The following is a 13,964-nucleotide window of genomic DNA, read 5'->3' as shown; positions in this document are numbered from 1 at the left end:
GCAGAGAGACAGAGAGAGATATTTGTGTTCCACCTTCCCATGCTCTCACCGGTTGCTTTCCGTATGTGCCTGGACCAGAGACTGAACTGCAACTTTGGCGCATTGGGACGACACTCCAGCCCACTGATCCACCCCGCCAGGGCAAACCTTAGAGAATTTTTATGAGTTTGAGCCACACTGACGACATATGCCAGGGAACAAGATTTCAAATGTTTCAGAGAATAAAAGTTTTGCAGCTTCCTTTATGCATTTGAAATTAAGGAAGAAATGTACATGGAGGTGGGAGAAAGGAAGGGATTGGATTACAGGGTAGTTCAGATTATATGCTCTCTTGAGAGTTAATCTGTCTGCTATTTCAAAGACCTGTTAACCTAGGTGTATAGAAACAATGGACGGGGCTTGCTTGAAGCAAAGATAAGCCTTTACTAAACAAGTTATATGCCATGCCTGGGGCATGACTACCCACCATGACCTGCCTAGTTGGGAATTTGTGATCAGATCATCCTGTGAGGTTACTTTCCTTAGAACCCCCCACACATCCCTGCCCTCCTTCCCCTCCTAGTTAAGCAACTTGAATTGTGTCAGCAGCTCTGCTCCCATCACTCCTAGTGAATGAAAAAGCAGAACTTGGCTCACAACCACTGGGGCAACTAACTAGAGGCCATTCTAAAGGCTCCCTAGCCAAGGAACAGGATGTGTGTTGCTCCAGAAACGGCTCCCTGTGCAGGCACCCAGGAGGCCAGAGCCCCCCCTACCCCACCCCACCCACCCCCGCCTAAACCCAAGAGCAGTGGGTACCAAGGGTCTTTAGCCAAGGTGACTCCTCACCCTGGTGGGTTTCCCCATCTGCCACAATGAGTGGGATTAAACAATTGATCTCTTTAATGCTTTGTGCGACCTTCTTCAGCCTCCAAGGGTGTAGTTGTTAAAAGCACTGGCTTTGAACTCAGCCCGCCCTGGGTTTGATTCCACGATCTTGTAATCTGCAGTCCTTCAATGAGACTCAGTTTCCTTATCTGTAAAATGGATCTGATCATAATAGTATCTACCTGTACTGGGCATCTATTGCTGCATAATAAATAACTGCCGAAACTTAGTGCCTTAGAACAGTGAACGTCTTTTAAGGTCTCGCTGGGTCAGGAAACTGGGAGTGGCTTCACTGGATGTTTCTGGCTCTTGAGGTTGAGCTGACAGCTAGGGCTGAGGCCAGGCCTAGGGCTGGAGGATTTGCCTCCCTGGCTGGCTGTTAGTGGGCATCTCTGGTCCCCTGCAAGTGGGCCCCTCCACAGGGCTGCTTGGGTGTCCTCACAACGTGGCAGTTAAGAGTGAGCCCGGCGGAGGCTGCAGTGTGCTCTGTGACCTAGAGTCGGAAGCCCACTGTGGCCTGCCGTGCAGTGTGGGAGGGGACTGCACTAGTATGTGAACACCAGGAGTCAGGGATCATCCGAGGGCATCTCAGATGCCTGATAAGTTTCTTTGAAGATTTCATGAGCATTTCTTAATTTGTGGTCCGTCCTAAAATCTCATTTCCTACACAAAAAGCAGCTTCCTGGGCCCCAAACCGACCTTCTGACCCAGAATTCCTAGAGCCAGGCAAGCCCAGGGATCTGCAATTTTAAGAAGTATCTCAAGTGACTAGACATCATGGGTCTCAGTAAATGGGAGGCAGTTCTAACTCATTTTGTTTATTTGGCCCCACTGGGTGGGTGTTCGAGGCTCTGGGAAGGATGCTAGCGAAATGAGAGAATGGGAGTAGGAACTAACATTCACTGATGTCGTGGCGTAGTTGAGAACTATTGGGTTGAAGGAAAGTGTGATCCAGTTAAAGATATCCGAACCATTGATTGGGAGTCCTGGAGAAATCCAAAGGCAAGATGCTCCGCCAGGCTCCGGGGCCTGCACAGTCCACCTTGATCCGTTCGTTCTCTCTAGGGCCGCCTCAGGCCTGACTTAATCCATCCCCCCAATTCAAAATTCCCAGGACCCTGGTTGCTCAGCTTGTGTCTTGGGACCGAGTCCTGCCCAAGCAGCTGTAGACAGGGAGGAAAGGATCACATGAGCTGAGGGACAGAGGACGCAGTGATTGATGTCTCTGTGCTGGGCACTGTGCCGGGCCCTGGGGGCACCCGGGAGGGGGACATAGTCCCTGCTCTCCAGTGCAGTCTAGAGGCCTGGGTGCCCTGCCGGGATATCTCACGGGCAGAGGAGCAATGACAACAGTGCCCCCGACAATGAAGAGAGGGCAGTGGCCATGGCCCCAAAGCCCGAGTGCTGTCAGCGCTGCGCCTGGCAAGGGCAGCCACAGCCACGTCCCCGAGGATGGGCACACCGAGCTAAGACAGCCCTGGCCCCTCAGTCAGGAGTCCTAAGACAAAACCAGTTGATGGGCCCACCTTTTAAAAACTCTTCCTCGGAAAATGCAAAATCTGCAGCTGGGCTTAAGCAGCTTATTATTTGACTGCATTGGAAGTTTCCTTTTGGATGCAGCAGTTTTAGAAATCGGGACAAGGAGCAGGGCCTTTTGTATTACAGAGTTTGTATAAGGTCTTTGTATACGGTGACCTGGGGAGGGATCGGGAAGAGTGGACAGTTGGCACCAGATTAGCCCCAGAGGAGGAACAAAACAGCCCCGTTTGGGAACATGCGAGTGTAGGGCCGGAAGTGAGCACGGGAGTGCTGCTTTTCAGTGTTTGTTCACTCGGTTGAAACGGGAGATGGAAGGCCTCCAGGGAAGTGAGGAGCAGCAGTGGCCCCTTTACTGTTCCGGGGAATCCCACTCTAGCCCTCCTCTTCACCCCTTTGAGCCAACAGCACCTCTGAAGTTGGTCAGCCATAGCCATGCCTCCTTAGAGGGAGCCTACAGTCACTCAACCTTATCTGTTAGGAAGCCTCTGGCTGCAAACAACAAAAAAACACGTCTCCCTTAAAGCTTCAAACAAGGCTATTTATTACCTCAAATTACCAGACTGTCCAGAGGTGAGGTTGATTCAGAAGTTCAAGGATATTTTCAGGTGTCAGCAGGGAACACTTTCCTTAGAGTGTCCTATTTCATGATCACAAGATAGCTGCCATGGCTCCAGGCATCAGACAGAGCTTCACCCCCAGAAAACAATGACCAGCTCTTCATTGTTTCCACTAACATCACACTGGTCAAAATTGGGTCACACAGCCATTCTTTAGCAGCTAAAGGTTAGTTAATTCCTCCAAGTCAGATGGGAGCAGCACAACTGATTGAAATTGACTAATCGAAGTGGCTTCTCAGAATGTTGCTTCTGAACACATGCAGGATCCCCCAAAGGCTGTTTAGGTGGACAGTTTTCTAGACTTTGTCATGCTCCTCAGACACGTCCCCTGGGTCAAGACGAAACACTGACCTATTAGCAGGTGGATACACACCACCTAGGTATTGACCAACCTGTCCTGCCTACCCCCTCCCCCCCCCCCCCATTTCTGTTAAACTTATGGAAACTCCAGTCCTAAGAAGTCTAGCAGGTGACCCTCCCTCTTGGAGCTAGCTGTCTCTGTTTCCCCCATCTGTGCTCTGCGGTGGCTGTGGTCACAAGTGCCACAGGCAGGGCTCTGACTCAGCCTGTGTGGGGAGCCACTTCCCCAGCCCCCGTCTGTCAGCTGTGGTCCCAGGAGAGGTGGAAGGAATTACTCAGCACGCCCTTGGTGCTCACGAGGGACATGAGTCCCCGACCTTCATATTTTTCGTGTCAGTTGCTCATCCTAAGTCATATTTTCCTGAATGTGCATGATTTTTCCAGGTTGACAAGGCATGTAACCCAAGCTCTGAATCCACATTAGGAGGACCTAGGGCCTAGTCCATCATGCTGGAGACCCTGGCCAGCCCCTCCCATCTGTGAATCCCCAGTTAGCCCAGCAAACACTCAGCGAGTCTGAGATAGATAGCAGACAGCATGAGAGCCCACCGCCCACCCTGGAGCATGGCAGACATTACTGCAATTGCAGGGTCTTCCCCCCAGAACTAGTGTTTGTGCCAGATCCTAACCGTAGGCCCCCAGGCAGCCCAGGAACGAACCAGTAAGAGCCAGGTTTTGACTCTTCCATTTGCTATCCTGACTTGCCCTCCCCACAGTCAGGCCTTCAGCCCACAGTTGACTTTCAGACCCTCGCCTTTCCCTCTTCCTTCTCTCGCCTGAGAAGGAACTTTGCGACTCCACTTCCCTGTAGTGCTCTGGGAGGCCCTGCCCTTCCTCCACAGGATTCCAGAGGTTACATCCCTGCTCTACGCTTTTCAGCTGTGGGAACTTGACCGTTTTCTTAGCCTCTGTGAGCCTCAGTTTCCTCATCTGTAAAATGGGGCCAGTACCCGCCATAAAAGGTTGTGAGAATGTGCCTGGCAGAGCGTCTGCAATTGGGGGGGGGGGGGGGGGGGGGATGCCACTCAGTGCACACTGGTCCAATGTCCTGTAGTGCCTGTTCCTGGCTCTGCCAGGCAAACCAATCCAGGATTTTGATGGGGAAAAGGATGCAACCAGCCATTACTTGACAAAGTTTTATTTCATTTTAGTCTTTATGATATCTTTCCCCCCACCCAACTCTGACCCCATCTTGTGCTTTCAGGATGGGGAGCAGAGTGGGGGTAATAACCACCGGCCCCCAGGGAGACCGGGGCACTGTACCTTTAGAGCTTGTAAACCTGCATCAGGACTGGGGCCCGCCTCTCATCCCGCCAGCTGGGTGTGGCCAGGACACGGGCTCGAAGGCCAGGAGACTCAGAGCCCATGGACAGAGCTGCCATCCCCACCCCCACTGCTCGGGACTTTGGAAAGAGCGGAACAGGAAACGTACCGAGGCCCAGAGGCACCTGCCACAGCTCAGCGCTGGCCTGGACAAGGCAAAGAACTGGGTGAGATTCTTGAGATGCCTCTGTCTCCAGCCAAGACTCCTGGCTCCCTCCCTGGGCTGCCAGCTGCCCTCTCTCACCCCCACCCCAGCCAAGCGGAGAGCCAGGCGCCCTGTCCCCACCAGCCGACAAGAAACAGAAGTAGTGGAAATGCCAAGTGTTGCTGCTAAAAAAACACCAACACCTAAGTATTAAAAATTAAATTAAAACGGGAGCCCCAGTCCACTGAGCCAGCAGTGAGCTGGTGATTGCAGACACAGCTCCCATTCTTCCCCAGCCCCAGGGCCTCTGAAGACAGCAGGAAGGGGCCTCGGGGCCCCTCTAGAGAATAGAGTTGGGGGGGAGGGAAGAGTGTCCTCAGGGGGTCCCCAGTGTGGGGCACTGAGGACTGTAAACATGACCCAGCTTTAGGGCTCAGGGGTGACCCAGGCCCCTGAGATTCTCCCTGGATGAAGAACAGCCACTGTGCTGATGAGAACAGTGAAACAGCAGTCGGCCTCCCCATTGGAACATGGAGGGGGAGGGGGACTGGGCTGTGATGGGGGAGGGGATTCCAGAAGCCAAACACAGTTCCCAACGGCTTCTTTGCCCGTACCGGGTCTGCACGGGGCCCTTTCTGGGCAGTGAGTCCGCTCGTGGCCACCCCTCCCTAGTGAAACCTGCTGTGAAGTCAGCTCCAGCCAGGGCTGCCCAGCCAGACGGGGCCAGGTCAGGCGAGCTCCCAAGAGGCCTGGTCCCAGGATGGGGGGTGGGAGAGCTGGCTCTGGGAGAGGAGGCTGGGGATGTGGTTAAGGACTGTCGGGAGGGCTGGTGAGAGCCACCACACCAACACAGGCACGGCCCCGGCCAGAGGGTCGCTACTGCACCAGGAGCACCCCCGCAAGGTCTGGCCGAGGCCCAGGACAAAGCCCTGCCTCCGCCCACTCCAGGCCCGGAGCCCTGGGGACCGGGTGATCTCACCATACCGGTTACGCATTAAAACCTGCTGCCGCCTTCTGCACCTGCTGCCTCTGGAGGCGGGCGGGCAGGCGGCCTGGAGCCAGGCCAGCTTCAGGAGCCGCTGGAGCAGAAGGAGGTCAGACCCAGGTGAGGCGTGGCACCCGAGTCTTCTCTGTCCGTGTTGAGGCCCCGTCAGGGACCAGGGCTGACTGGGCATTTGCCTTCGGGCCGCAGAACCTCGCCAGGTCCCAGCCACCGCAGCCAGGACCCGATGCCAGCAGCAGGCCTTCACTGGGTGATCGGGCTGGGCCTGGGGCTAGAGTTCCTTCAAAACCAGCCCTCAGGCGTCCTGAGGTTCAGCCAGGCTCAGAATTTTCCTCAGAATGAGGCACAGTGACCTCTGAGTCCTAAACGCCCTTCGGATTCCAGCATCTTCTCGGCGCTCACGTCCCACACAGAGGCCTCAGTTTCCCTCGGGACTTGACTGTGATTTCCCTCAGGACTGGGCTCCCCAGTCGCAGGGCTGGGCCCGTCGGAGCAAGCTTAGGACTCGAGTCCCTCCAGGACGGGGACCCTGGTGACCTCAGGGCTGGGCCCGGCTCCTGAGCCACTGGCTCCTCAGCGCCCGGACCTCCTGCCCGTACCACTCGTGCAGCTGGAGGAAGGGGGCTGAGTCGAGTGGCCCGTTGGGCGCCGAGGCCCGCCGGCGGGGTGGCAGTGGGGGGCGCTCAGGGCCAGACCGGGCACCAGCAGAGGCGCCCGTGGAGGCAGCGGGTGGCTCAGCGCTCCAGACCGCACAGCCGTTCTCCTTGGGCAGGAGGGCGCGGGGTCGGCGTGGCGGCGGAGGGCAGCCCCCTGCCCGCATGGCAGCCAGCTGCTGCTCCAGCTCCCGCACCACCAGCCGCAGGTAGTCGAAGCTGGCCCGCGACAGGGCCTTCACCCAGCCCTCCATGGCGGCCTGGCTCTCGGCGGCCAGCACGTAGGTGCGGGCCCGAGCCTCGGCGAAGCGCACGGCGAAGGTGAACTCCTCAGCGGCCTCCACCAGCTCCACCGTGCAGCCCTCCAGGATGATGACGCCCACGGGCTCCCGGCTGGCCGCGTCCTCGAAGTAGAAGAGCATGTTCCCGCGCAGCACGAACCAGCGCCGGTGGTAGGCCGCGTGCCGGCCGCCCTTCTTGTACAGGAAGCCCGCGTTGTCCACCGGGGCGTCACAGGTCGCGTAGAAGGCCAGGCTGCGCTCGTTCAGCTTCATGGCGGCCTGCAGGGAGCGCAGGGCCTGCCCCGCGCCGGGTCAGCCGTCACTAACGTGGCCACCGCTGCCAGACCACCCCGTGCCCCATCCCGACCTCCCAGCCACCCTCCGGCGCCACAGCGCTCAACACCCCTCGCTCACAAATAAGGAAACTGAGGCTCAGACAGTGGAAGCGACCTGCCCAGGCTCACACAGCTCTCAGGACCAGAGCCAGGACTCACACCTGGATCTGCTCAAACCCTGGCCCCAGAGCCAGACTCAACCCTCCCGCGTTCTCCTCCCCAAAATAATGTTGGGGATTCCTACTGCATGCCAAGCATCTTATGCATTTTAACTCATCTTGCAACAAACCTTAGTTGGCAGGGACTAGCCTGATTCCCATTTGACAGGTGGGGAAACAGAGAGGTTAGTCATGCACCCAAGGTCACAAAGCAAGTTGGGTGGAGTGAAATTCAAACCCAGGCCTCATCCCCGGGGACCAGATGGGCTGACCTTTTGTGGTCCCTTTCAGGTCCGTTTTGATTTCATAACTCAGCTTTGATTTCCTGTCCGGGCTCTAACGACATGAACAGAGCCTATTTCAGAGGGGTGTAGGGACTTCGTTTGGCAAACATTTACTAAGCTCCCACTGTGTGCCGGGCACTGTTCTCGACACTTGGATACAGTAGTAAACAAGATGAAGAGGGTCACTGCTCTTGGTGCTGACATGCTAGTGGCAAGTGAAGAGGGAAGAAAATTAACAAACAGAACGAGTCTGCCCGGTGGTCTGGTTCTGAGTGCTGAGAAAATCTAATGTGGAGACGGGGTCAGGAGTGTTGAGGACCAGAGGCGTGTCTGATGTTACTGGGGGTGAAGGCTGTACTGAGAAGGTGACACTTGAGCAGATACCTAAAGGAGGGGAGGGCGGGAGCCCTGGGCCAGGCCGGGCAGAGGGAACAGCATGTGCAAAGGTCCTGAAGTGGGAACCTGCTGATGTGCTTGAGGAACAGCCAGGAGGCCGGTGAAGCCGGAGCAGGAGGAGGAAGGGGAGAGGCGGCGGAAGCAGTCAGACAGACAGAAGATTGTGGTGAAAAAAATCCAGGAAAAGGGCCCTGAGCTTGGCCCCCAGTTACAGGAAGCGGGTGGGAGGAGAGCATCGTGGACTCAAAGGAGAATCTAACTGGGCACTTGGCTCAGTGATTTAATCCACCTTCCTGCAGGGGCACCCGAAGAGGCAGCACTGGCCAGGTAGGATTTACTGGGAGGTCATACGTGGGCCCCTAATGCGACCACAGCCACTGTGAGGACCTACCTTGTGCTCCTGCTATTACACTTGTGCTCCTCACTCTACATAGGACAATAGCTGCATTTTTCAAGAGACGACGTATGTGAAGTCCCTGGAATGCAGTAGGTGCTCAATTAATGTTTATTCCCCAGCCTGGGCAGTGCTTTACTCGGGGCCTGGAGGAATGAGGTGTGGGTGGTAGTTCTCCTGAGAGCAGTTCAACCTGACCCGGGTGGAAGGAGCAACTGCTCCCAACTGAATCACCTAGGCCAGTGGTCGGCAAACTGCGGCTCGCGAGCCACATGCGGCTCTTCGGCCCCTTGAGTGTGGCTCTTCCACAAAATACCACGGCCTGGGCGAGTCTATTTTGAAGTGGCGTTAGAAGAAGTTTAAGTTTAAAAAATTTGGCTCTCAAAAGAAATTTCAATCGTTGTACTGTTGATATTTGGCTCTATTGACTAGGCAGTCAAGGATGGCTTCCTGGAAGAGGTACCACAAGCTGTGATGTCATAGCTAAGGTGAGACTGTCCTGACCTAGCAGCCAGGCCAAGGCTAGAGGCCCAGAAGGCTCTACCTCCCTGTACTGTGTGACTTCAGACACGGGCTGCCCTTCTCTGAGCCTCAGTTTCTTTCTCTGCAAAGTAAGACTCATGCATTTTCCTCAACAGCCCAACTCCATGTGGACCCCGCCCTATTTCTCGCAGGAACCACCCACCCTATTTGTCCGGTTTCCCTCCTACCTCTCAGGCCACCGCTCCCTCCCTGCCTTCTGCCCAGTCTGCTCTCAGCTTGCTCTTCTCTGGGTTGAAATGTCAGCTCTGTAGTGTCCAGGCTGTGTGAGCTCAGGCAAGCGTTAAGCCTCTCGGGGTCTCTCTTTCCACATCTGTAAAATAGGGTCAGAAAAGCACCAAAGTCAGGATTTTTGTGACATTAACACAGTGGTTACACAGAAGCTGCTGAGCCTGGTGCTGGGCATGCAGTCCGTGCTCAGCAGTGGTAGCTCTGGATGTTCTTCTCACCTCCCCATGTGCTCCCCTCAGCACTCTGTCTCAGCAAATGGCCTTTGGCTTCTCCCCTCCCCCCCACTCTGACCACTCATCAAGTCCAGCGGATCTCCCTCCAACCTCTTCCAAATCAGTGGCCTAACCTCTACCCACTGCCACCTCCCTTCTAGGCCCCGATCATCACTCCCTCGACAGCTCCTGTGCCTTTTCATTGGTCTCCCTGCCTCTGCCCTTGCCTCCTCCCTGTCCGTGCTCTTCAGGTCAGAGCCAAACTCCTTCCCAAGCCCCTCCCCTGATCCCACTGAAATCCATTCCCCCCAGAAAGATCCTGTTTAAAACTAAATACAACCATAGCCTGCCACCACTCCACCCTCCCAGGACTCCCCACTTCTCTCCGTATAAAATTCAGTCCTCCCCATGGCCTCCAAGTTCCCTTCCCCTACCGCTGTCCCCCTCGCTCCCTCAGCTTCAGCCACCTGGACTCCTTGCTGTTCCTCAAACACATCAGGCACAGTCCCACCTCAGAGCCTTTGCCCTGGCTGTTCCCTCTGCCTGGGGTGCCCTTCCCAGATCTCATGGCTGCCACATCCTTCAGCTTCAGCTCGACCATCACCTCCCCAGGGAAGCAGTCCCTGACCGCCCGATATGAGACTTTCCTGTCACTCTCTTTACCCCAACCTGAAGTGACCTGGGTCGTTTTTGCCTGCTCTAGGGGGGCAGGGTTTGTTGTGGGGTTTTTTTTGTTTGTTTGTTTTGTTTTTGTCTGAATTCCAGTGCCTGGCATGTAGTTGGTGCTCAAATACCTATAGAATGAGTCAAACAGTCCTCTTCAATCTCTCAACAGCTCTGTTGAGAAGGTGTCTGTTCCCATCCCACATTAACAGGTGTGGAAACTGAGACACAGAGAGGTTAAGTAACTTGCCCAAAGGTACAACACTGTGCCCAGAATCGCATGCTCTAGCCCAGTGGTCGGCAAACTGCGGCTCGCGAGCCACATGCGGCTCGCGAGCCGCGGTTTGCCGCTCTGTTGTCTGAGTTTGCCGACCACTGGGATAGGGGCTTAATCACAAGGAACAACAACAGCCTGTAATTATTGGAATCGAGAGTCTAGGTCAGTGGTCGGCAAACTCATTAGTCAACAGAGCGGCAAACCTCGGCTCGCGAGCTGCATGTGGCTCACGAGCCGCAGTTTGCCGGCCACTGCTCTAGCCTACTGGCTCAAAGGGGCTGTTCCTGGGGTCTCCCCACTCCATGAAAGCCAAAGACAGAACAACTTCCCTCACACTCAGCAGCTCTCCTCCTCTCACTGCCCAAAATGGGGCCCGGCCCGGCCCAAGGTCACCCGGGGCACGGGAACCACTCTGCCCAAGGCCCCTGCTTCCAGCCCCAGCAAGAACCAGGGGGGCGGGGCAGAAACAGTAGGGGCGCAGTTCTGGCTTATCTCCCACACTCCTGTTGTTTCTAAGAAGTTCAGAGTCCACTGTAGGCACTGCTGCTGACTCAATAGCCCCTGGCCGGGCAGAAAGCTGCAGGCCAAGCTGTCAAACTTGCTTGCTAGGGGGCCTGGCCCCTCTCTGGTCCGAAGGCCAACTTCTCACTTAGATCAGTCCAGGCTGGAGGGTCTTGAGAAAGTCACTTCACCTTTTCAAGCCCCAGTTTCCTCAACTGTCAAGTGGGCTCTGGAGAGGATTCCATGAGTTAAAATGAGGAAAGCCATCAACCATGTTGCCGCTGTGAGTCGGAGTTTTCACAGCCTCACCTATAAAATGAGAACATTAACACCCATCCCTCTGGGAGGGTTGAATAAATTGTCCTGAAGAGCCATTTTGCAAAATGCTTAGCAGGGAGTGAGCACTCAGGGGAGCTATCCAAAAGGCAAATTAGCTCAGGGTCTCCAGGGACACAGCTGGCCCAGAAGCCTGGCCTCTGGAGAAACTGAGGCATGGCATTTGGGCACTCAATTCAAGGAGAGAAACCACCCCACAGGTCCTGGGGTTGAATCTACCTGCCACAAGTGTCCCCGAGCAGTGGGTATGGGGGAGAGGGTGTGGCGAGTACAGGCATAAAAAGGTGCTGGGAGCCCCGGAGCAGCGGGAGGCAGCCCCGCTGCCCATCCTAGAGGCTGGCTCTCCAGGTGGGGCCTGCTCCTAGCAGCCCTGTCCCTTTGTGCGCCCTGTGGGGAGCGCTCTTGAGTTTCCTAAAAGACAGCCAGAGCCCCAGATGGGTGGTCAACAGCGAGATGTGGGTGCCAAGTGGAGGGCTTGTCCCCAGAGTTCCCCAGCAGCAGAGGTCCCTTAGGGGCTGGGGGAGGGAGAGCCGACTGAAGGATCCCGGGTTCGATTCCAGTCAAGGGCACCTCCTCTGCCGAGTTCGCCCGGACAGCCGGGGTCCCTAAAGGAAAATCCTCCTGATGTGGAATCGCAAATAGGCAGATCCCCCGCAGAGGTCTCCCCGAGGCCCACGGCGGCCCCAGCCCGGTCCCGCACCCCCTCGCAGGTCCCCCCGCCAGGCTGGCCCTACCTCGCGGCGCGGCCTAAGGCGGCGGCGGCGGGACGGGAGGCGCGGGGCCGGGGAGCGGTCCGGCCATGGCCCGGGACCCGCGCGCTCGGCGGCGGCGGCGGCGGCGGCAGTGCTTTGTCTCCGGGCGGCGGGCGGCGCAGCCGCGGGAGCACCGGGCACGGATGAAAGGAGGCGGGGACAACCGGGCGGTCCGCGACCCGGGGGCGCACCCCTTTAGCCCCCGCGTTTGTCCCGCCCCCGGATTGGCCGGCCCAACCCGGCACGCCCCCGGATTCTCCCCGCCCCTGGGGCTCATCCCGAAACCACTCTTAAAGGGACCGCGACGGGTTCACAATCTTCAGTGCGGGATCCCAGGAAAGAGGATTGGATCCCCGAGAGTCAACCGGTTTCCAGGGGTAAGGACAGGGGGAGGGTTCGTCCGGAGAAAGCCTGGGGTCCTGGGGTCACTGAAGCCCTAGGCCTGGAGTCCCAGACCCTCCCTGGCTAGGGTTGCCAGTGCCGAAAATGTGTGACTTATTGGGGAAAAAAAACTGAATACAAGACCTTTCGGGCGTTCTGACAAAGTCACTAGAGGACTGTACTGTATGTACAGGGTGCCTGTCAACCCTCCCCCTTACCCAGAGGAAGAGGGGAAGTTCGGGGGGGGGGGGGGAACCTTAGAGAAATCGCTCCACTTCTCTAGGCCTCAGTTTCCTCTGTAAAATAAAGACAGTCGTTGTATATAAAGTTCATGGCACATAGTAAATGCTCTCAGTAAATAGCAGTTTCTGTTCTTTCTCTTTTACACAAAATAACAAAGTCCACCTCCCTAGATCTGTATTTACTTCCTGCTCTCGCTGCCTCCTCCTCACCACCCTCCAGGACTCAATAGCTGTCCAGTCCTGGCCTGAGGGCAGGAGAGAAATAGGACCTATCAGGATCATCTGTTCATTCTACAGCCTCTCACTAAGTGCCTACTGTGTTCCAGGCACTGTGCCTGAATCATTCAACAAATCAAAGAAGATGAGTTCTAGAAGGGACTTGTGCTAGGAAGACTATTAGTCATGGCAGTGGGGTAGAAAGACTGGGAGGGCAGCCCTAGCCGGTTTGGCTCAGTGGATAGAGCATTGGCCCTCGAACTAAGGATCCTGGGTTTGATTCCAGTAAAGGGCATGTACCTCGGTTGCAGGCTTGATCCCCAGCCTGCGCACGGAAGTTGATTGACATATCTCTCTCGCATAAGTCTCTCTCTCTCTCTCTCTCTCTCTCTCTCTTTCTCCCTTCCTCCCTCCTTTCCACTCTCTCTAAAAATCAACGGAAAAATATCCTCAGATGAGGATTAACACAAAAAGAAAAGAAAGACTGGGAGTGCAATTTTAGACAAGGTGGTCAGTCAGGGAAAGCTTCTCTGAGGAGCAGGGGCCTGAAGGAAGTGAAGGAGGGAGCCATGTAGATACCTGAGGGGAGGGTGTCCCCTGCGTGTTTGAATGAAGAAGAGGCCAGGAGGCTGGAGTCTATTGAGCAAGCAGAAGAATAGTAGGAAATGAGGTCAGAGTATTGGCAAAGCCAGGTTGCTTAGGGCCTAGTGGATCATGGGAAAGATTTTGCTTTCAAGATACCTGATGATATCTGATATCAGCTAAGCCCCTGGATCCAGCTATACCTGATGCTGCATGAATTCCTCCTGCAGGAAAGGCAAGCTGGAATTTCCCCAAATCTAGATGCTCACCACATAAAGAAAATGGCCGGCACGTGGGCATTTGGACCGTGGTGGGGGGAAGGGATTTCCCAGAGCCCCTCTTGCTGGAGTCAAGGGTTGATATAGGTGAAAGGGCAGATGTTGGAGAGCAAGAACCTAGTGTGTTGGGGTTTTGTATTTATCTTTATTGTTGAAAGTATCACAGATGTCCCCCCTTTTCTTGTCATCGTTTTTTCAATTGGGTGAAATTCACATTTAAAAAATTAACCATTTTAAAGTGAACATAAGTATAATGTGGTGGCTCTAGTTGGTAACACTATATTGAATAATTGAAATTTGCTGAGCGAGTGAAATTTAAATGTTCTCTCTCTCTCACACACACACACACACACACACACACACGCGCGCAAATATTATACAAATAAATGTGTGAGGTG

The 13,964-nt window shown here is 55.5% G+C and overlaps 2 protein-coding genes across 5 annotated transcripts in view; one reads left to right on the top strand and one right to left on the bottom strand.

Annotated features, from left to right (window-relative positions):
- Nucleotides 1–4,536: 4,536 nt before the first annotated feature.
- On the bottom strand, nt 4,537–12,067 carry PHETA1 (PH domain containing endocytic trafficking adaptor 1). 4 transcript variants are annotated; one of them, XM_079762398.1, is made up of 4 exons: nt 11,850–12,067; nt 10,971–11,088; nt 9,066–9,208; nt 4,537–7,085 (listed from the first exon to the last, which is right to left on the bottom strand). In XM_079762398.1, the coding sequence occupies exon 4, from the start codon at nt 7,059–7,061 to the stop codon at nt 6,393–6,395; it is 669 nt and encodes a 222-aa protein (XP_079618524.1). In that variant the 5' UTR covers nt 7,062–7,085; nt 9,066–9,208; nt 10,971–11,088; nt 11,850–12,067; the 3' UTR covers nt 4,537–6,392. The 4 variants fall into 4 exon arrangements, with proteins under 4 accessions (XP_079618524.1, XP_079618523.1, XP_079618522.1 ...); XM_079762397.1 differs by lacking the exon at nt 10,971–11,088 and adding an exon at nt 8,353–8,437; XM_079762396.1 differs by lacking the exon at nt 10,971–11,088.
- Nucleotides 12,068–12,169: 102 nt separating this feature from the next.
- SH2B3 (SH2B adaptor protein 3) overlaps nt 12,170–13,964 on the top strand; it is a 50,477-nt gene continuing 48,682 nt past the window's right edge. Inside the window, exon 1 of the mRNA XM_079763319.1 lies at nt 12,170–12,244. The gene's annotated coding sequence lies outside the window, so the exon portion shown is untranslated. The remainder of the gene's footprint in view (nt 12,245–13,964) is intronic.

The sequence above is a fragment of the Cnephaeus nilssonii genome (genome assembly GCF_951640355.1).
Source record: "Cnephaeus nilssonii genome assembly, chromosome: 22".
In the NCBI taxonomy this organism is placed as follows: domain Eukaryota; kingdom Metazoa; phylum Chordata; class Mammalia; order Chiroptera; family Vespertilionidae; genus Cnephaeus; species Cnephaeus nilssonii.
This window is presented reverse-complemented; position numbering and strand designations above follow the sequence as displayed.